Below are 21469 nucleotides of genomic sequence, written 5' to 3'. Positions count from 1 at the left end.
TCACACACTGTGACATATGGAGGGTTACGGCAGGACAGATTTCCACTTCAACTCTATTTCAACCTTTTCAATCCATTATAATAGTCAAGGACGGACAGATAGCAAACTCAAGGTGCTCCGGGCCCTCACTATAACATTACAATGTTCATGAACCTTTAAACAGGACATAATATATTCAACCCTCAACATAAGGAGCAGCGCTGAGCAAAAAAAGGTTGCTGTCCCCCTCCCCCCCCATCCCACCATCCCATTCTCTCTCTCTCTCTCTCTCTCTCTCTCTCTCTCTCTCTCTCTCGCTCTCTTGACAAATCACATCAACGAACAGAGCTGTGTGGCCAGAAAGTTGAACGCTGCTGACACATTCTGCTCAGCACCACGGACAGCGAAGGCTCGCGAGCTCGAACACGACTTTCCATCGATTATGGAGAATTATTGGAGAATCGTTGGACTCAATCAATCAATAAGAGGGGTTTTTCGGCGGATCTACAAGTTTTAATCTGATACAGAGAGAATCGTACTTTTCCATTTCTCGCCAAAGTAAGACAACAAATTATCTCTGTATGCACAATTTAATTAGTTTATTTCAATAAGAATTTTTGGAGAGAGAACAGCAAAGCGTTAAAAGACAAAATAGTTACATTGGAGCAAACAATTACTTCAATTAGTCTATTAAACTACTAAGTGGAAGCACATTTCCTCTCTCGCGCGCATTTCCAGGTCATCAGAGACCAGTCCCACAGAGACCAGTCCCACTGACTCACGTTAGACATCGTTTTCTATCTGGTATCCCGCTGATTCGGCTCCTTTTTGTCCGTGAAGTAAGCATGGGCAAGTAAGAGGGCACAAGTGAAGACTTCCTTTTTAATCGGTGGAATCAAATCTGCGTCCGGGATGGAGTCCCTGGACCAGAACCAATCACCAGACCTCAACTCCTCAGCAGTCGCTCCTTCGCCCTTCCTCTTCTCCTACCCTCTCCTCTTCAACACCTCCTCCAACCTGTCCACTCACAGTGTCCCCTTTGAGGGCAGCAGCACTCTGATGACAGCAGTCATCTCCCTCACGGTCTTCGTGGTGGGTCTGACCGGTAACACTCTGGCCATCTACGTGGTGCTGCGTTATGCCAAAATGAAGACCGTCACCAACATCTACATCCTGAACCTGGCTGTGGCCGATGAGCTCTACATCATCGGGCTGCCCTTCCTCACTACGCAGAACGTGCTCTCCTACTGGCCGTTCGGCTCCTTCCTGTGCCGCGCGGTCATGACTGCGGACTCCATGAACCAGTTCACGTCTATCTTCTGCCTCACGGTCATGTCCGTCGATCGTTACCTGGCTGTGGTTCATCCAATCAGCAGCACCAAGTGGAGACACCCCCGCGTGGCCAAGGTGGTGAGCGCAGCCTTGTGGGCAGTGTCCTTCGTGGTGGTCCTGCCAGTGGTCATCTTCTCTGATGTGCAGGTACGACCATCAAAACTTCAGATAGCCCCCCAGACACAGTGAGATGGACCCGGCAGGCCCTTAAGGAGCCAGAGGTTGCGTTTTCCCCAAAGCAAATTGGACCACTTTAAAATGCAAGCTTTGTCCTTTGGACAAGGTCCCAAGAAGTTGAGGTGCTAACAGGGAATCTGTGCGCCACTAACAGAAAACAAAACCTATTTGTGGTGAAGCTGAAACCTTAAGTGCAAAGCAGCCATTTTTTTTTCTTCCTAAAATGAAATTCACTGATTTAATCATGCAATGGCCTCAAATATCAACATTAGACTGCTGCTCCCTCAAAAGTTCAAATCTGACCGCGTCAAATTAAACCTGTGACGCAATATCACCGTACATGGCTAAGCATGTTCATTTCTTAAATATTTAGATGATTACAAATGTATATTTACATTAATTAAATTAAAAGAGCCTTTTTTTCCAGGTGCCTTTCAGCAGCAGGTGGACCCTGTGGTTCACACCAGTTACACAATCAGCGCTTTAGTGCATTCAAAGGAAGTGACATCTGTGATTCGTAGAGTAACTTCCCACAAACTGACAGAAATTGAATTTATCGTTGAATTATATTCCTTTTTTTAAATGCTTGACTAGCCAAACAAACACGACACAAGAAATCAGCAGCTAACTTTGAAATGATGCTTCCTGATGAAGTTACATGGACAAAACATTTTACACCTGTTTTAACACCAATTCTTTTTCATTTCAGTTGCATTAAACAATATTTCAGTATTGTTATCTGCTATGATGGTATTTATGTTGCTTTCAGCTCAATTAACCCTTTCCCAACATTTTTAAAATGTTTTGCTGAAATAAAATTCAAAATGAGCATTTTTTTTCTGAAACAATAAAAGTTCTTGTCTTTGGTCTATTTTCAAGTAAATATAGGTTTACATGATTTGCAAATCATTGCATTTTATTTTTATTTACATTTAACGCAACATCCCAACTTTTTTTTAATGAGGGTTTAAAATAAGTAACTATTTGATAACCATGAGTTTAAAACTGACACATTTTAATGTGATGTCAGTGTTGTGTTCACAACTTGTGTCTCCTGCTCTCAGGTGTCCAAAAAAATGAATGTAGAGGACCATAAATACGTAAAAAGATGACCTGTCTCATATCTTTTGGAATTTGACATTGACATGAATGGAACTGTAATGAAAGAATCTGCAATTGTTGGTGAAAAGTCTAAATTCAGAGGTGGCTGATAGAACGCATGTGCCAATAAAATACAGAAGCACAAAAGCTTTCAAATGGAAAAAAGGTCAGAAGAGAACAAAGTTTTGAAAGTTCGAATGAGCTTCACTGTTGGAACTTCGTGCCTGAAGGTCGAGACAAACAAACTGAACCCTCATTCTGTTCGTCTCAATATTTACTTGCTCTTTCACTCAGTCTTGACTGAGCTGATTATCATTTAATTTTAAATGTGCTATATTTTTTTTCTATTTTAATTTTCTTCATTGGCCTTCAGGACACATTTAATTCCTGCAACATGATCTGGCCAGAACCAAAAGACGTGTGGTCGACCGCCTTCATCCTCTACACCGCCACGGTGGGCTTCTTTGGGCCGCTGCTCATCATGTGCCTCTGTTACCTCCTGATCGTCATCAAGGTGTGTGTGTGTGTGTGTGTGTGTGTGTGTGTGTGTGTGTGTGTGTGTGTGTGTGTGTGTGTGTGTGTGTGTAACCTAAATCAGCATGATTATCATTTTGTGAATCCTCATCATCATCACTCTGCTTCATCTCGTTCTCGTCACCATTAAAGTATCTGTGGTGTTTTGAATGCAGGTGAAGTCTTCGGGCGCCCGGGCAGGTTTCACTAAACGCCGGCGTTCAGAGCGGAAGGTGACGCGGATGGTGGTGGTGATCGTGGTGGTGTTTGTGCTCTGCTGGCTGCCGTTCTTCATCATCAACATCATCAATCTGGTGGTCATCATCCCGGAGTCCAGCGCCACAGCTGGCATGTACTTCTTCGCGGTCATCCTGTCCTACGCCAACTCCTGCGCCAACCCGGTGCTCTACGGCTTCCTCTCAGACAACTTCAAAGAGAGCTTCAGAAAAGTAGGCAGAATGTCTTCTGGCTAAAACAACTGTGCTGGCGAAACTTTAAAAAGACCATTTGGGAAATAAATTCACATTTGATTTCTTGCAGAAGATCAGATGACAGAAGATTGATAGCACTCATGTCTGTTTCAAAATGAAGTGACAGCCAGGAGCGAGTTGGCATGAAGATCCTGTGATCACTGAAAGACGTTGTGAATTCTTCATGACTCATTCTGCCGTTAGTACAGATGGCATCTAGTTTGGGATGTGTTGAGCACAGACATCCAAAGGCTGTTGCAGCACTTCATTGGTGTTTCAAGTAACATGGGATAGATGTTTTTTTTATATATGTGAGAAACTAAACAGCAAACTAATCCAGGAAAGTACCAGCCAAATAAAATAAGATCACAAGAAAGTCATTGGATTGAATTTACAGGTTCCCTTTGTGTTGTCACTCATAATTTGCTTTAAAAACACTGACAGGTAAAGGATGGTGTTTACGTCACTTCCTGCCTCGCAGCTCCAGCGAAAGTCCACATAGAGCCGAGTAACAAAATGGACCATTAAATAATAACAGTCCGCTGGTTCTGCTTTCTTGTTTCTGTGACATTAAAAAGAATCGACATTATACGAATAGTCTCCAATAAGCACTGTTGCAGGTGTGTTTTTGACTAGAAACCTGCTGTTGATCAGGTGAAGCATCTCGATCCCATCAAACAGGCTGGTCGCCTTCAAACTTGTAACTGCTTGCAGGAGGTGAAGCGCACGCAGACCTGCTACGTCTTCTTCCAACAGCATTCAGCTGGATCGCAGTTCCTTCCTTCCTCAGAGAACAAACTGAAAAACACGTTTTATCATCACATACCGCATCTTATTGGATAACAGCATCATTCAGTAATCAACCTTCATCTGTGTCACCTGCATTATAACCAACATGTCTTTGCTCCACATGTTGTAGCACCATCTGGTGGTCAAATCTAAACAAGCCAGAAAGAGCAAAAAAAAATAAAAATCAAAAGATCAATTTTAGAATAATTTCCATTGAATTGTATCAAAGTTAAATAACAGTTCAACTTGTCGGACCTTTAATGTCGCCTTCCTGCTTCGTGCCATTTGCTTTCTCATCTCGTGAGAGCGCAGACTGGAAATTCTGGAGCTCCATTTAGAAAGTGTTTTATGAAAAGTGAAAGCTTCCCTCCTGATATTGCTGTTATTGATCCTGCAGATATGAAGTTGTTTGGTGAAACTCGCTGTTTTAAATTGAATTGAATGCAGAGACCAAAATAAAGCATGAGTTTGTTGCAATGTTGGTAAGAAGAAGAATTATGAAATGTGCAGTATGGCTTACTTTATAAATTATTTTTCTCTGCTGTTTAATTTCTAACAACACAGCCATCCACAAACTTACTGAAACAGATTATTGGCTTGAACATACATTGTCTTTTTTATCTTCTAAAAATCAAAACATATTTCAATAGAACAATACAAAAGCTGCTAAAAGAGTCACATGTCGTAGCTTTAACGTCTCAGTGAATAAGACTTGGATGCAGAACTTTACTCCAGCTTGGTTGTTAAATGCTGTCGTCCAAGAGCAGCTGATCTGTGGACCTTCAACCGAATGCTTGTTGCTGTTTCTTGGGGACGTCTGACATGAGGACACTGACATGAGGACCCTGACATGAGGACACTGACATGAGGACACTGACATGAAGACCCTGACATGAGGACACTGACATGACACCTGTTGTTGTGTCCCGGCAGGTTCTGTGTGTGAGGAGTGTGAGGTGCACCGCTAATGGCGTCGATGACGGCGACCCGAGCGCGCCGCACAGCGAGAAAACCACCGCGCACGACTGCATCCTGCTTTCACCTCGGAACCAGGTGTACCACCATCCTCAGAACAGCCAGGTAACCTGTGAGTGTGTGTGTGTGTGTGTGTGTGTGTGTGTGTGTGTGTGTGTGTGTGTGTGTGTGTGTGTGTGTGTGTGTGTGTGTGTGTGTGTGTGTGTGTGTGTGTGTGTGTGTGAGTCAGTGTGTGTGTGTGAGAGCGGCTAATTAAGCGGATGGTGAATTAAAGCTGCCGTCATGGTGATGATGATCCAAACTCTGAGAACTGGAGAGAGAGAGGATGAGATGAGGTTCAGTGACAAAAGGAAAAAGCTTCACCTGAGTGCAGCTACATCTTTTCCAATCGGATAAGTAGAGATGAATAGAAAAGCAGTGAGGCACATTAGACGAACACACTGGCTGCAGAGAAGCTACAAATTCTAAAACGTGGATTCTTCACACACTCAACATGACAATGCAGAAGATCTCTACAATCAGCACAGGAAACCCAAGATTAGTGTCAATAATTCAGCATCTGACCAAATGTGAAGTCTGGTCACAATCTCCCCTTCTGTTCCTGACTTATGGAGAACGGGACGCACGTAAAGTAACAGTGAATCTGACCTTTGACCTCCAAAACCGTACCAATTCATCTTTGAGTCCACGTGAACATTTGTGCCACATTAGAAAAAGGTTTCCCTGCAGGAGTTTCTGAGATCTTGGGACTCAGAAACATAACGTCTCCAGCTGGAGCGTCTGCGTCGTTGCACAAGTATTAAATGGCAGCAATAAAGTTATGATTATGACTCACTATTTTTTTCTGGTTGCCATCTAAATTGCTGCATAAACTGATTTGTGATCAGCACAAAGGAAGCGACAGGTTGAAGTGCCGCTGAGTGCCGACAGGTGGGGATGACGGACCGTTAGCAGGTGATACCGGTGATGTGAAACCTGTAAATTGGAGTACGATTGAGACCAATGAGGAGAATTGCAAGTTTAAACATGTCGACTCGTCCAAGTATCCCAGAGTTGAAATAACTTCCTTCTCTGTGTTCCCACCTTTAAAACCTTCCTTATCTTTATCAACTGGCCACCGCTCCTTTGTTTCCCTTCAACTTCCCGTTTCATGTCCGTCTGACGCTCCTCCTCTTCATCTACTCTCTTAAGATCTCGCCCGCCTGTCACACGGCAGCAGACCTGCACCGCTCCGCCCCTTTGCCTCAATTTCCTCCAACCTGTCCAGGACCCGGACCCACCGCTACCATGGTAACCTCCACAGCAGCCGCCATCGTAACCTCCGCGGTGACCACGGCTGAACCTCCCACCGTCACGGCCCTGACTACACCCTCCTCCTCCTCCGCCTCCAGAGCTCCACAGGAAAAGTAGACGGATGCTTTTCTGTGGTTAATATTTACAAATCCATTCCTCTGACTATTATTTGACTTAAACATACACGCTCATTAAAAATGCATTTCATCAAATATGCTCTGCATTGGTGAAACAGCCTCATGTATGTTTTTGTTTGAAAACCCTATTTTCTTTCCAGCATTCTGACATAAGTGCCTTTTTCAGATTCTATCTGCAATCATCTCAACCACTAAATGAACACAGAAACATTTCCTGCCTTCTCTCCCTTTATGTTCATCCACGTCACGTAACCTGTGAGAATGTATTTACTTAAGAACCAAAAATAGACATTGAGGACTTTTTTGAAGTCAACGGATAAGATTTCCTGCAGGTACCTAATATCAGAAGTCTATATGGGCATTGCAGGGTTATTTAGTGAAACATATGAGAAATATTTTCAGATTAAAATCCCGCCTACTACAGCTTTAATCGAACAGCACAATCATGCTCTAATTCAATATTAATCTTTTTTCATTTGAAGCTCCCACTCATTTCTGTTTACTCACCTTTAATTTGTAAATCATGATCAATGAACCCGACATCTGTACAGCTTTGTGAAAATACTTTATATACTGTTTGTAATTTCAGAACACACTCAGCCAGCATTGAACAAAAAGGTCTTTGTACATCTGCCTCTTCGATTGTGTGTCTGTATGCTTGTGTGTTACTTGTGATGTGTGTGCATGTACATGAGTAGCTTTTTTGCATATATCTTTGTATTAGTTTTCTCTCTTCATAAGCCTGAGGATGCTTTATAGCCGCATATGTTGCTGGTGTTATTGCTTGCTTTGCTCAGTGCCTCTTTTACTGTTCTGTAGAAGCTCCATTAGATCAGGCTTAAAGCACCTGTGGACTTTGTAACTGTGTTTCCTCGAAGCTTTTATATATTACATATCATGTGTAGTTTTAGGGACCGGATGGAGAGGATTTACCGCAACCACAGAATATCCTTTTTTATGATTGACTAGTAGGTGCAATTTAAAATTGTATTCAGGTCAAACACATGAACAACACAAGAAACCATAGCAACAATACATTAATTATTCACAATTTAACGCTAAAACAGAATAAAGTAAAGAAGTATTTTGGTGTTATCGTATAATACTGTATCATTGCTTATGTATAGTTTTAATGTTTTCTGGTCATAATATCTTTGAATCAAACAAAGAGTCCCTTTATAAAAGCAGACATTAGGATGACTCAAAAAAAGCTAAATACATTCAAATCACTCATGAATGGGATCAGCTGTCGCCCACATTAGACTTCAAATGAGTTTGGACTTTTTCAGCCACCTTTCATTTGTATAAAGTGGGGAAATTAATTAGTGGCCCACAGAAGCTAAAGGCTAAAAATAGAGTGGCGGCAAAGACTAATGGAAGAAAAAAAAGATTAAAGGTTGTTCATTATAAAGGCTTTTACATGCAAATACAGCAAATGTGTTGTTTATTTAACTGATATGTACTGTTGTTCAGATGTGTCAGTGCTAAATGTTGTTTAGGTTTATTTGGAATAAAATGGTGTGATCAAAAATCAGACACTTGTGTTTGCTGTTCTTTGGCTTCATAAATGTACCAATAGAGTAACGTAAAAAGTCTCCACTACAAGCAAAAGATATGGAGGAATGATCCTACTTAAATCAAATTAAATAAGTATTAGCAGCAAATGTAGTTCATCAATGTTTTCAAGTAAAAGTACTGGTTTGGTCCATCTGACTGAAATATTCTTAACTCAAGGTATACTTATAATATAACATATATAATAACTTTTCCAGGGCTTTCAATTGTATCCTCGGTAAATTTAACTCTACAGGTGTCATCAGACAAAGTAGGAACATTAACAACACGATTCAGTCGCAGCTTCGGGGAAACATCAAAATCATCAAGCAGGAGTGAACGGACGGCTCGACGAAGAAGCAAACATTCTTGACCATCTTTGACAACGGCATCATAGACGTAAAATGTCTGGATGTAAAGTTTCCAGGCCTGATGTGGAAGTGCGTTAAAGTACAATACCACTAAGGGCCACTAGGGGCTGGTTCCAATAGACACCATTCAAAAAGCATCAACGTCTCTCGTGAAATACAGAGTCAATAAATGTTTTCCGCAAGTCATTGTGGCGTCATTAGCTAAAGTTATTCCTTCTGAAAATAATTCTATCATTAATTACATATTAGGCCTCAGAGGTGTGTTGAGCGGCGTGCCTGGTTTGATTGACATGCGGTGCAGTCAGGTTTCAGGTATAAGTGGCTGGACATAGTGTCCTCCCATTCTCATCCAACTCCACCCTCTAAATGGTGACTATACTGCTCCAAAAACAAATATGTTGTATGTTGCACCACCATTTTAACTTGAATAATTAATACTTTAACTCAGACAAGGAGAGAAATGGAAGAAATTATATCCTTCTACCATAACTGACTCACTGTGTCTTTTCCCAGAAAGGTCTTTGTAGACAGCCCTTCTTTGTAATGACCACAGACTGCATGTCAGGTCGACTCTCCTTCACTACTAAAGATTAGGTTAGGTTAGGTCAGATTAGGTTAGGTTACGTTAGGTAGTTACTTTATTAATCCCCGAGGGGAAATTTTTTCGCTACAGCAGCATACAGGAAGCAATAAGATAATAATAGAATAATAGAAAAGCAATAAAATAGCAGTAAAAAAATATTAAATATAAAATGCACAGTATATACAGTACAGTATATATCTATATATTATATACAAACAACCAAGAAACACAGTCAACAGTGTTATTGTTGTGTGATGGATTTTGCCAGAGGTGAGTTATTGTACAGTCTTATTGCGTTCGGCAGGAATGATCTCCTGTATCAGGAATGATCTCCTGTATCTGGAATGATCTCCTGTATCAGGAATGATCTCCTGTATCTGGAATGATCTCCGGTATCTGGAATGATCTCCTGTATCTGGAATGATCTCCTGTATCAGGAATGATCTCCTATATGATCTCCTGTATCTGGAATGATCTCCTGTATCAGGAATGATCTCCTGTATCAGGAATGATCTCCTGTGATCTGGAATGATCTCCTGTATCAGGAATGATCTCCTGTATCAGGAATGATCTGGAATGATCTCCTGTATCAGGAATGATCTCCTGTATCAGAATGATCTCCTGTATCTGGAATGATCTCCTGTATCAGGAATGATCTCCTGTATCTGGAATGATCTCCGGTATCTGGAATGATCTCCTGTATCTGGAATGATCTCCTGTATCAGGAATGATCTCCTATATCAGGAATGATCTCCTGTATCTGGAATGATCTCCTGTATCAGGAATGATCTCCTGTATCTGGAATGATCTCCTGTATCAGGAATGATCTCCTGTATCAGGAATGATCTCCTGTATCTGGAATGATCTCCTGTATCTGGAATGATCTCCTGTATCATCTGGAATGATCTCCTGTATCTGGAATGATCTCCTGTATCAGGAATGATCTCCTATATCAGGAATGATCTCCTGTATCAGGAATGATCTCCTGTATCATCTGGAATGATCTCCTGTATCAGGAATGATCTCCTGTATCATCTGGAATGATCTCATGTATCAGGAATGATCTTCTGTATCTGGAATGATCTCGTGTATCAGGAATGATCTCCTATATCAGGAATGATCTCCTGTATCTGGAATGATCTCCTGTATCAGGAATGATCTCCTATATCAGGAATGATCTTCTGTATCAGGAATGATCTCCTGTATCATCTGGAATGATCTCCTGTATCATCTGGAATGATCTCCTGTATCTGGAATGATCTCCTGTATCAGGAATGATCTCCTATATCAGGAATGATCTCCTCTATCTGGAATGATCTCCTGTATCTGGAATGATCTCCTATATCAGGAATGATCTCCTGTATCAGGAATGATCTCCTGTATTATCTGGAATGATCTCATGTATCAGGAATGATCTCATGTATCAGGAATGATCTCCTGTATCTGGAATGATCTCCTGTATCTGGAATGATCTCCTGTATCATCTGGAATGATCTCCTGTATCTGGAATGATCTCATGTATCTGGAATGATCTCATGTATCTGGAATGATCTCCTGTATCAGGAATGATCTCCTGTATCTGGAATGATCTCCTGTATCAGGAATGATCTCCTGTATCAGGAATGATCTCCTATATCTGGAATGATCTCCTGTATCAGGAATGATCTCCTGTATCTGGAATGATCTCCTGTATCAGGAATGATCTCCTGTATCATCTGGAATGATCTCCTGTATCAGGAATGATCTCCTGTATCATCTGGAATGATCTCATGTATCAGGAATGATCTCCTGTATCTGGAATGATCTCCTGTATCAGGAATGATCTCCTGTATCTGGAATGATCTCCTGTATCAGGAATGATCTCCTGTATCTGTCCTTGTGACAGCGGAGCTGGAGGAGTCTTTTGGAGAACGTCCTCCTCTGTCCCTGCAGCAGGTGGAGAGGGTGGTCAGGATTATCCAATATGGATAATAGTTTGTTCAGCGTCCTCCTCTCCACCACCTTTTCCAGACTGCCCAGTTTGTAGCTGATGATGGAGCCGGCCTTCTTCACCAGTTTGTTAAGTCTGTTGGTGTCACCGGCTCCAATGCTGCCCCCCCCCCCCCCCTCCACCTCTCCCCCCCAGCAGACCACAGCGAAGTACAATGCACTGGCCACAACAGATGGTAGAACATCTCCAACATCTCGCTGCACACATTGAAGGATCGAAGTTTCCTCAAGAAAAAGAGTCGACTCATCACCTTCTTGTAGACAGCGTTGATGTTGGTCTTCCAGTTCAGTCTGTTGTCGATGGAGACACCAGGTACTTGTACTCCTCCACCATGTCCACCTCCTCTCCCAGAACTCTCAGCGGTTGTGAACTCTTTAAGAACACATTATATTATTATTATGTTATGCTGACAATATGGTTTCAATGGTTTATTGGTTTAGCTGTCAGCAGGATTTTTTGCAAAATTCATAATCACTTTACATGAAATTTGGTGGATAGACCTGCTACTGGTCAAATAAATAGGAATTAGATTTAGTTGGAGATGAGGACAAATAGCAGGAAGAAATACGTTGCTGAAAACCCTTCAATTATGTTTATCAATATCTATGTGAATCTTTGATATTTTTGAGAAGGTAACAATTAATGAGGTCGTTCACTACTTTTGGTTGGCTGACCCACCATCTCAAGCACCAGTGGTATCACTTGTATTTCCATAATCATCGGCAAATACCGGCTCCTAACATTTTTGTTTAAAGAGAAATGTCATTCTGCCTTCGAAACATTCAAAATATCAGTGTTTTTTAACTGTTTAACAAAACATATATCAGGTTCCCTGTCTGACCCTGGTGTGTCTCCCTCTATTTTGTCCCCAATCACCTCTCCTCATGTGTGCTGTCATTCCCTTGTCTGTTTGTTATTGTGTCCCCATGTGTTCTGTGTCCTCCTCTCCCCGCCTCCTGTCACCTCCCATGGCCACACCCCTCACCGGTCTGAACAGCTGCCACCACTCCCACTGATCACCACCTGCAGGTTGCTCATTTCACTGATCACCTCCCTGGACTATATCAACCCGGTTCCTGCAGTCATTAGTTGTCGGTCCATACTGCCAGTCACCCACAATCTGTCGTCTGTCCCTGTGTCCGCGTGTCCGCTCCAACACCGGTATCTAACCCTTCTGCTACCAGTCAGTGCTACCCAGTCTGCTGCCCGCCCCCAAAGCTATGTCAGCTGGCTGTGGAGGACCTCAGGATTCCCCCAGTGGAGCCACGCCCTGCTGCGTTCAGTCTGCCTGCCTGCCTACTAGTGGTGGTGAGATGAAGCCTCATGAGGCATCGAACCACTTCAGCCAATTGGTTCGAGAAAGGGTTCATTTCTCGAAGCTTCATGTGCACACAAAACCACCTACTGGCCAAGTGTATAATCACAGGCAGCTGGATCTGAACCACATGTGATGCATTGAATGTTTGTGTCTGTTATGGCTGTTGGGAATGACTATGAATTACAAAAATGTATGACCAAATAATTTCTGTACATAAATTATCACATATGTGCATAATAAAATATTTTTTGAATGTATTCTGTGTGTGTAAATTTTCCCAAAATGGTCGTATCATATGATATGGCAGGTTGTGTAATCATGTTTTTCTGTCACTTTAGGAAAATGGCATGGGCTTAAGCAGGCAGAGGACAGTGGAAGTGCTTGTGGAACTAGGAAGAGGGGACTGAATATGCTTGTGTAACTTGGACAATGATGTACAGGACAGGGGACATTTTATTCATTTTTATTCAGAAATAACCGTTTTTGGTTTTGTGGATGTCCACATGTCAGAAGTAAGGCTAACAGCAGCCACCTTTTGCACTTTAGCCTTCTCCTTCTCCTTAGCTGACTCATACTTGGCCTCCACCATGGCCTTCAGAGCCTAAAGGAAAAAATATATAGTGCTGAACTGTGAGACACAATAAAGTACTCATTTGTTTCATGCATGCACCCATACATACCTGCCTTGTAGGGAGGACATAATTAGGATCCAGTTTGGACACAAATGCCCTGAATCCAACATCATCCACAATACTGAAGGGCTGTGTGTCCTTCACTATCATGGAGACGAGGGCTTCATCCAGCTCTTGTTTTCTGGTGGCTGGTTAAAAGAGAATAAACACAGTGTCTGTTACCTGTCTTTATTTGCACAATAAACAAAAGTGAACAGGGAAAAATTGTGATGGTGCATTTGTAATATTGTAATGACTTACCTTGGCTGGGTGAAGCTCCAGTTTCCTCCTTATTGTCATGCAAGGCACGGTAACGCCTCAGCATGGATGAGGTGTTGTTATTGTACCCCAACTCCTTGGAGCACAATAAACACCTCACCTTTGAATCAAATAAGAAACTGAAAAATACAGTTCTTGATAAGCAAACCTAATGTGTCTGAAATAGAGTTAGATTTAGCTTATTAGGAGTTATCAAATTAAAGTGTTCCCACAGGGGAAATTCTCCTCTTCCCAGCTGGCTCCATCTTATCACCTCCTTCTCTCCTCACTCTCCTACATCTCCAAACTATCTCTCTCTCTAAACTCTCCCAACTATATAAACGCTATCCAAACTATCTCTCTCTCTCTCTCTCTCTCTAACTTCTCCAAACTATCCAAACTCTCAACTGACCTCAACTCTCCACCAACAACCCACATTTTGAATGGAGCCTGAGGGGTTTATGTTGCTGTCAAACCTCCCAGCAAAATCTGAACCACTTCCCGAAGCAGTCACGTGGTACAGCCGGCAGCGAGGCTTCGGACGTCATCATTTTTGGCTCCTCCCCTAAATGAAGCAAGCCTCGACACACGCTTCGAGGAAACGCCCCCTCCGTTACTCCACACACGCTTCGAGGAAACGCCCCCTCCGTTACTCGACACGCGCTTCGAGGAAACGCCCCCTCCGTTACTGGACACGCGCTTCGAGGAAACGCCCCCTCTGTTACTCGACACGCGCTTCGAGGAAACGCCCCCTCCGTTACTCGACATGCGCTTCGAGGAAACGCCCCCTCCGTTACTCGACACGCGCTTCGAGGAAACGCCCCCTCCGTTACTGGACACACGCTTCGACGCGTCGGCACATCTCGTAACATCACTACTGCCTACCTTCCTGCCAGCCGGACTGCCGTGGCCACGGCTCTCTGACATTGCCCGGACCAGAGCTGGTGCGTGCATCGCCCCCTGACCCAGGAGGAGAAGAGATATTAGGTACCTGACCTGTACCAATAAATACTGTTTTTTGAACCTTATCCTGCCTGTTACCTGAGTCTGCGTTTGGGTCCAGTCCACTCCACCTCACAACAAAATGAATTGGTTATCAGCAGCCTATGATTGCAAAAAAATTAAATAATAAAGATCAAAAGAAACCATATCTTTGAGAGTGACAGCAGGTCCAAGCATTTGTGTCTTTTTATGTTCCTTCCAGGCTGCGCTGCAGTAAAACGGTCTAATAATAACCTGTTCGCTGCTGATTATCAACCCAATTGCCACTTCAGAAAAATATGTTTCTCAATTCTCTGCAGTCTTTTTAATCCAATTATCGGCAGCGCAATGGACAGTATTTTAATTACATATTCATACATCTGAATCAGTAATTTACAAGTCCAGAGTCATGAACCACAGTCATCACATTAATCATCTACAAACTTCCTGCTGGAATATAATGTAGACGTTTTAATTTGTCAACAGTGAGCTCAATGTGCTCGTTGCTTCTTTATAAGATTACGACTGACATAAATGATGTGCCACTCAAATGGCCTTTAAAGCTTATTGTACTGTTTGCTCCCCTGCAGAAAGCTTTGTTTCTGGATTAAGACTTCAAGTCAACCTCCCGGGGTTTGACTGGAGCAGCATATCTTTCTTCATATTTGGAGGCTGAGTGACAATCAAAAGAATCAGCATGAAGCCCTATTAGCAAAGGAATGAAGCTAAGTGAGATTCTAGCGGTTATAAAAAGGCAGGAAGTATATAAATGTAGAAAATGATTTGTAAATTTATATTTTAAGCTTACAGACCCGAAATAGAAAAGGGATAGCATCTTTGACAGTACAGAGACAGAAATGTTTCAGTTCCTACAGGTTCGAGGCCACAGTAATGAATAGAGTATTCAGATAAAGTAGTAATAAAATATTTTATGATTAAAACACGTGTGTCTGTCACTCAAATCATAAAATTAAAGTCACAATATGAGCGTATGAGCACACAATAATTAAAATGACAGTTTCATCAGCATACAGGTGGTATTTCTACAAGTTTATTGTGATAACTTGTGTAATCAAGTATTTTCTGCAAATGTTGAGACTGATATTCATTCTTCATTCAACAAAAAATACCAAAACCTCCATTAAGTCGCTGTTCCAGAGCTTCATGAGAGATGAAGCTGTTGTCATAAAAGAGCAGATTGTCCAACGTCCTCTTTTTAGAGGATGTCTAGAAACACCGTTTACATGACAGTTCAACCACTCTGAAGGATCGACCAATCAGAGAGCAGGTAAGTGATGATGAGGTGGAGCGTTTGTTTGGAAACAATGGTGATCGAAGTCGAGCGAGATGAAGTGATGACAACATTTGTAGCAGATATGGAGGATCGAAGTTGGAGCTCACAGCGAGGAAGTGCTTCTGGGTTAACAGCTGCACATCAGGTATCATGTGGTGCTCAATGCTGATTGGTTAAAGGTTGTTCCAATAGTTTTAAAACACCCATTAGGATGTGAAGAGTGGAAACAATCCCCAGTGGAGCGTTGTCAGATCAAAAGAATCCAAAAAGTGAATTTGGAAAATGAATCTAGTAGTTTCAGGACATCTTGTGTTGCATCGCACCAAGAACCTAATATGAAGCAGCAGTTCATTGGCATCAGAACAGCAAGAAATCAGAACAGAGAACCTGCCTCTGTCTGTTTAATAGAAAAATATGGCTGCATTCCCAAAATGGCACATCCCTATTATTCACAGGAAGTGATCCAACTGAACAAACCTGTCACCTGAATAGAAGCAAATCAAAACCTTAACTCACCAACGTCACTGCTGCTGCAGATTATATGTTGACACATGCTGTCTGTTCACCGTCGTAGTGGATCACCGGCTTCACTTAGAGTCGCATCACCAAAATGAAGAACAGCCCCGTGGGATTCTCGGCCTGCTGGTGGTAACGTGAGATCAAGGAAGCTGTCCTGGTGCTATTTTCTACGTGGTTTTGAAAGCCTGTTTAGTTTGACCTTTAGCTCAGCTTTTTTGGAACAAACAAGCTTGGACACCCACATGAGCATGTAGGCCGGAAACACCACTGAGGCTTTTACAACTGTTGTTGTGAAGACATGTAGTAAGAGGAAGATAGAAAGGATGAGCATGCAGCATTTATGAATTTCAATAGAAAGAGCAGCGAGGGATCCATGTGAGGTGTTGGTCTCCTGCCACTGTCTGAAAACCATTGATGGGAGAATTATCAGCAGGTGAACACAAGCAAACACGCTTACAAACCATTTCACCTCTTCTATTACTTCTGCAGCTGAGACCATTGATCTGCATGGTTTTGTCTTCTTTCTAAACACATATTTGTTGCATTTCTTCTCATCCCCTCTTACTCCTCTTCGTTCCCTCCATGTGAAACATTGTTAGTTTTCCAACTCACGCCGACCAGCTTGTCTGAACTGCAGTACTTGCTTTTTCCTTTCTCCGTTTCCTGTGCTGTCCATCGCTTCCTTTGGCAGCTCATCTGCCACTCTTTGTGTCCAGAGGGGCTCAAAGGGACGAGGAAGGTCTTCGGTCTGAGATGGAGTTCAGATTATACGAGTCCTCTCTTCCATGCCAATCAATCACAGGTCCATTACTTTCAATCCATGAAGCCCCATCAGTGAAATGATGAAACAACAACGGAGATGCGTCACTCATTTCTACTCTCAAATAGAGTTAAAGAGTCCCGACACAAACTGTTTGTGTTTCCTTGAAGATGCTTGTTGTCTGGGCTTTGAGAGTCAAACACTCTGGAAAAGGAAATGCCTTTGAAAAGCAGCAATGTGACGCTCATGGAGCCGGAGGGAGCAATAACTCATGAGAAAGTCTTCATAGTTCCATCAGTTGATCGATATCAGCAGTCTGACCTCGAGTCCGACTTTCAACACCAAGTTCAGCTGTGATGTTCGGAGGCGTCTCAGAAAGTTATAACCTGCTATGACCTGTGTTGTGATTTGCTGCTGAAATGAAATTGAATTGAATTGAATAATTTTATTTTATTAGGTTATTTTGGTGCAAATAACCTAAACTGGCGTGACGGTACTTTGGTTGTCCAACATGACAACACGCCTGAACAATGCACTGAAAACACAAAAGTGTCTCACAACACAATCAGAGTTCATCAGAGTCCAACGAACTAGACCACACTAAAGACCCCCCACTGAAGACACCCCCCTGAAAACCCCCCACTGAAGACCCCCCCACTGAGGACCCCCCACTGAAGACCCCCACTGAAGACACCCCCTGAAAACCCCCCACTGAAGACCCCCCACTGAAGACCCCAGACTGAAGACCCCAGACTGTAGACCCCCCACTGAAGACACCCCACTGAAGACCCCAGCCTGAAGACCCCCCTGAAGACCCCCACTAAAGACCCAGCCTGAAGACCCCAGACTGAAACCCTCCCTGAAGACCCCCCACTGAAGACCCCAGCCTGAAGACCCCAGACTGAAACCCCCTGAAGACGACCCACTGAAGACCCCAGACTGAAGACCCCCCCACTGAAGACCCCAGACTGAACCCCCCTGAAGACCCCAGACTGAAGACCCCAGACTGAAACCCCCCACTGAACACCCCCCCCACTGAAGACACTGAAGACCCCCCTGAAATCCCCCCTAAAGATCCCCCTGAAAACCCCCACCACTGAAAACCCCCACCACTGAAGACCCCCAGACTGAAGACCCCCCTGAAGACCCCCACCTGAAGACAGTTATGGCCGTATGTAGTTTAATGTTGCTGGCTTCCTCGTGTTAGCCGTTGGTTGCTAGGTGACACTTCATCCTCCGGCCCTGCAACCCGTCACGGAGCTTCTACTGCCGGCGATGACCACATCGCTTTGTGTGTCACTTCCTGTTACGATGAGATCTTTAAAAGGGACGAAACATCTGCATATATGCTGCATGTCTCAAAGACAGAAGAGGAGGTGGAGCCGACTGAAACTCTTCCAGCTGTAGAGTGCTTGACAGCAAATGAAGAATTAAAGAGCAGAGAAGATCTCCACAGAGACGCCAAGAACAAGAAGAGCTTTCAGATGAAACTACCAGAACCAACTCTGATTACAGGGACAGCTGGTAACCATGGTGACAGCTGCTCTCCTCCATTATTCCAACGGTCGCTGTTGTCTGGGGAAGAAGAGTCGACCTGAAGCCTCTGCAGAAAGAAACCTTGTTCCGTGTGTTGGTGTTGGTGCGTCCTTCGTTAAGAAGCTGAAGACCTCCTGGTGAGATGATGAGCTTGTTGAGGGATGAAAGGAGTGGAGGTGTCGCACTAAGAAAGGCCACGCTGTCGGCGGTCTGCGTTTATCACAGCTTCTGTCCATCCTTCTCTCCTCTGGAGGAAGACATCCTTTCTGTTTCTAACATTATGCTTCAAACTTTCATTTCTAATCAAGCTTATAGTTCGGGATGCTCAGGTGACCTTCAGCGCTCTCCTCCATGTGTTTATATGCCACCGCTGCATGTCATTAACTTTCAGCCTTCCCTTCACAACAGTTATTGTTTTTTCTGCAGGTATTTGTGGTTCTGGAGCTTCTGATCTGTGGTCAATGTCTCTCTCTCTCTCTCTCTCTCTAACCACCTCTGAGCCCGGTTCTTTCAGAGGCTTCTTCACCAACCTGACATCAAAGAAGTCGCAGCGAGCCGGAGTGTCGGGAGCTTCAGTGGTGTCATGGAAGGCCAGAAGGTCGTACGTGGTCGATGCAGCGCGGACATATTGTCCTGTCGGTAAACCGTCTCCATCACAACACGTGTCTCCGGACGTCACAGCAGAACTTTGTGTTGACAGTCGGATCCCCGGCGACCAAATCACAGACAACACGGCCGGTTGCTCCCGATGCTCCTTTCTTGGTCTTTAATCGTGATGTTCTTGAAGTGCGACGGTCTCGAAACACCTCGCCGTGCTCGTCGTTTCTCTGCTGTCGGATTATTGAAGCATTTCAAGAGTCTCTGTTGCCGGTTTCCTCAGTTTGACACACATGACGTGCGCTCTGCTTCAGTCTCAGTGAAATCAAAGAGACGCTTTGAACACAGGAGTTGATGTTGATCACGTGACCGAACTTGGAATATTAATCGAGTTTTTGCTCCGCCCACCACATGTGCATTAGTGCCGCGTTCTGTCGTGCACAACAGGAACCGTGTCCGATCTGTTGGATCAGACCTCCAATTCAAGATTGTTTCAATCATATGCAAAGAAATTCCAACAATTTATGACTATTTCCATTTCTAGCTCTGATGCAGACAGTTGGAAAAGTCTTGATTTGACCAATTAGGGATTTCTCACATTTTTCAAACAGAAACATTTTGAATGAATCAAAGTAATTTGGTATATTGTCTTGCCCTTGCAGCTATTTTATCATTATACAGACTTTAACATGACGCCCTAGAGTTTCCAAGTCTCACATTCCCTGAACATAACATATTGTACTATAAAGTGTATTTATTGTTAACACTGTTTCACACCTCTTTCAAGTATTAATGAGCTTCAAAACACACATGTATTGAATTATTCTTTTCTGTCTCAGATGTGGTTGATAAACCTAAATTACGGTCCACAGCAGTGTTCCTCCTCATCTGCAGGGCGTTGAGTTTTCTCAGCTCGGTATCTGATAGTGTTCACTCAGTACCGGCGGTGTCGTCAGACCCTGATTAGAGGGCTGAAATATGAAGCCAACCGGGTCTCTGAGTGCGAAGCTGTAAAGCTGTTGCTTCATTCCAATGTATTTTGGAAAATTGAAGTGATTTCCAAACAGGACTGATCCCGTTATCTCATATTCTCTTTCACTGCTCTTCAAATGTTGATGTTGACGAATGTTAAAATGTCCCGTTGTGTCGGTATTAGGTAGACTGCACCAACACTAGTACAAGAGCTCTGCAATAAATCTGCAGCTTTTGATATACTGTATATGATGTCACACTGTTGGATGTTCTTGTGATATTTGGCCAAAGTTTCAAATAATGAGGTCAACATATGTAAAAGTAAGTAATCACGCCCACAATATGCTGAGCAGGCAGGAAGATACTGTAACGCCAGTCGTACAGCAGAATAACACCAAACCTGTAAGGAACCGAACGGACACCAGGACTCAACTTCAATGATCCAAACGTCCAAATCCACTTCTGCCAGTTAAACTCCGAATGATCCGAGTGCAAACGAAGGTGCATGTTTCGAAGTGAAATGAAACAATCAGTGTCGTTTCCTTCTGTTAGAGGTTTCTTCTGTTCAAAGAGACTTTTTCCTTCCTTCTGTTGGAGGTTACAGATAAATTGACTCCATCCTCTCTTGACATTTAATGATTTCAATCAGGCGTCAGCATTTTCCTTTGTATATATTTGTATACAGAATTCAAATGGTTAAATTATCCGTTCTGTCCAATCTGTTTAAAGATGTCTTACTAAATATAAAATGGACTTCCATCTCATAATCAAACTTTTGTTATATTAAATTGTTTGGTTTTTGTCATCATCTTAATATAAATAAACACATTGAACATGAATATCCATATATTCATTTTTAACCCTTTATTTGTTCCCTGACCTGCGTGTCTTATGGAAGTAACCCACACATTTCTTCTCAGTCCTGATGCCTCATCCATCCTTTCATTCTCTGCTGGTTCAGCTGAACCTTGTTACAGTATGTCAAAGAAAATAGAAATTCCACTGGACTCAGTCTGCAGTCACAACCTTGCTGCAGAAAAACACATAAAAGATGGACATGCAAACTGACGGGGGCCAGGATGAGAAAAACAGCAATGCTCAAAGACACTGAGTGAAATAATGGTGCAGAAAAATCATGATGAATTCAGATAAAGAGAGAGAGACAGCTCATTGGCGGAAAAACCTTTTCTAATTGTTGATCACTTCTTAATATTGAGTAGCATTATTATGATAATTCTGTTTTGTTTCTGACAGCAGCTAATTACGATTGATGTTTGGATATAGTTATTGTTAAACATG

General features: G+C 42.9%; 1 protein-coding gene across 1 annotated transcript; it reads left to right on the top strand.

Annotated features, from left to right (window-relative positions):
- The first annotated feature begins 331 nt into the window (after positions 1–331).
- Positions 332–8300, top strand: LOC138633983 (somatostatin-like receptor F_48D10.1). The gene is made up of 5 exons (XM_069720547.1): positions 332–1458; positions 2963–3103; positions 3279–3551; positions 5295–5441; positions 6528–8300. The coding sequence occupies exons 1-5, from the start codon at positions 892–894 to the stop codon at positions 6744–6746; spliced, it is 1347 nt and encodes a 448-aa protein (XP_069576648.1). The 5' UTR covers positions 332–891; the 3' UTR covers positions 6747–8300.
- Positions 8301–21469: the final 13169 nt, after the last annotated feature.

This window comes from Brachyistius frenatus, unplaced genomic scaffold (genome assembly GCF_029030835.1).
Source record: "Brachyistius frenatus isolate BFR_SWC_R1_liver_20210118 unplaced genomic scaffold, ASM2903083v1 Contig_243, whole genome shotgun sequence".
In the NCBI taxonomy this organism is placed as follows: Eukaryota; Metazoa; Chordata; class Actinopteri; family Embiotocidae; genus Brachyistius; species Brachyistius frenatus.
This window is presented reverse-complemented; position numbering and strand designations above follow the sequence as displayed.

Bases quoted from the DNA above. Each gene is read 5' to 3' on its own strand.
- LOC138633983 (XM_069720547.1), top strand. From the start codon at position 892: ATGGAGTCCCTGGACCAGAACCAATCACCAGACCTCAACTCCTCAGCA. The intron at 1,459-2,962 runs GTACGACCATCA...ATTGGCCTTCAG, and splicing joins TCATCTTCTCTGATGTGCAG to GACACATTTAATTCCTGCAA. The intron at 3,552-5,294 runs GTAGGCAGAATG...GTGTCCCGGCAG, and splicing joins TCAAAGAGAGCTTCAGAAAA to GTTCTGTGTGTGAGGAGTGT.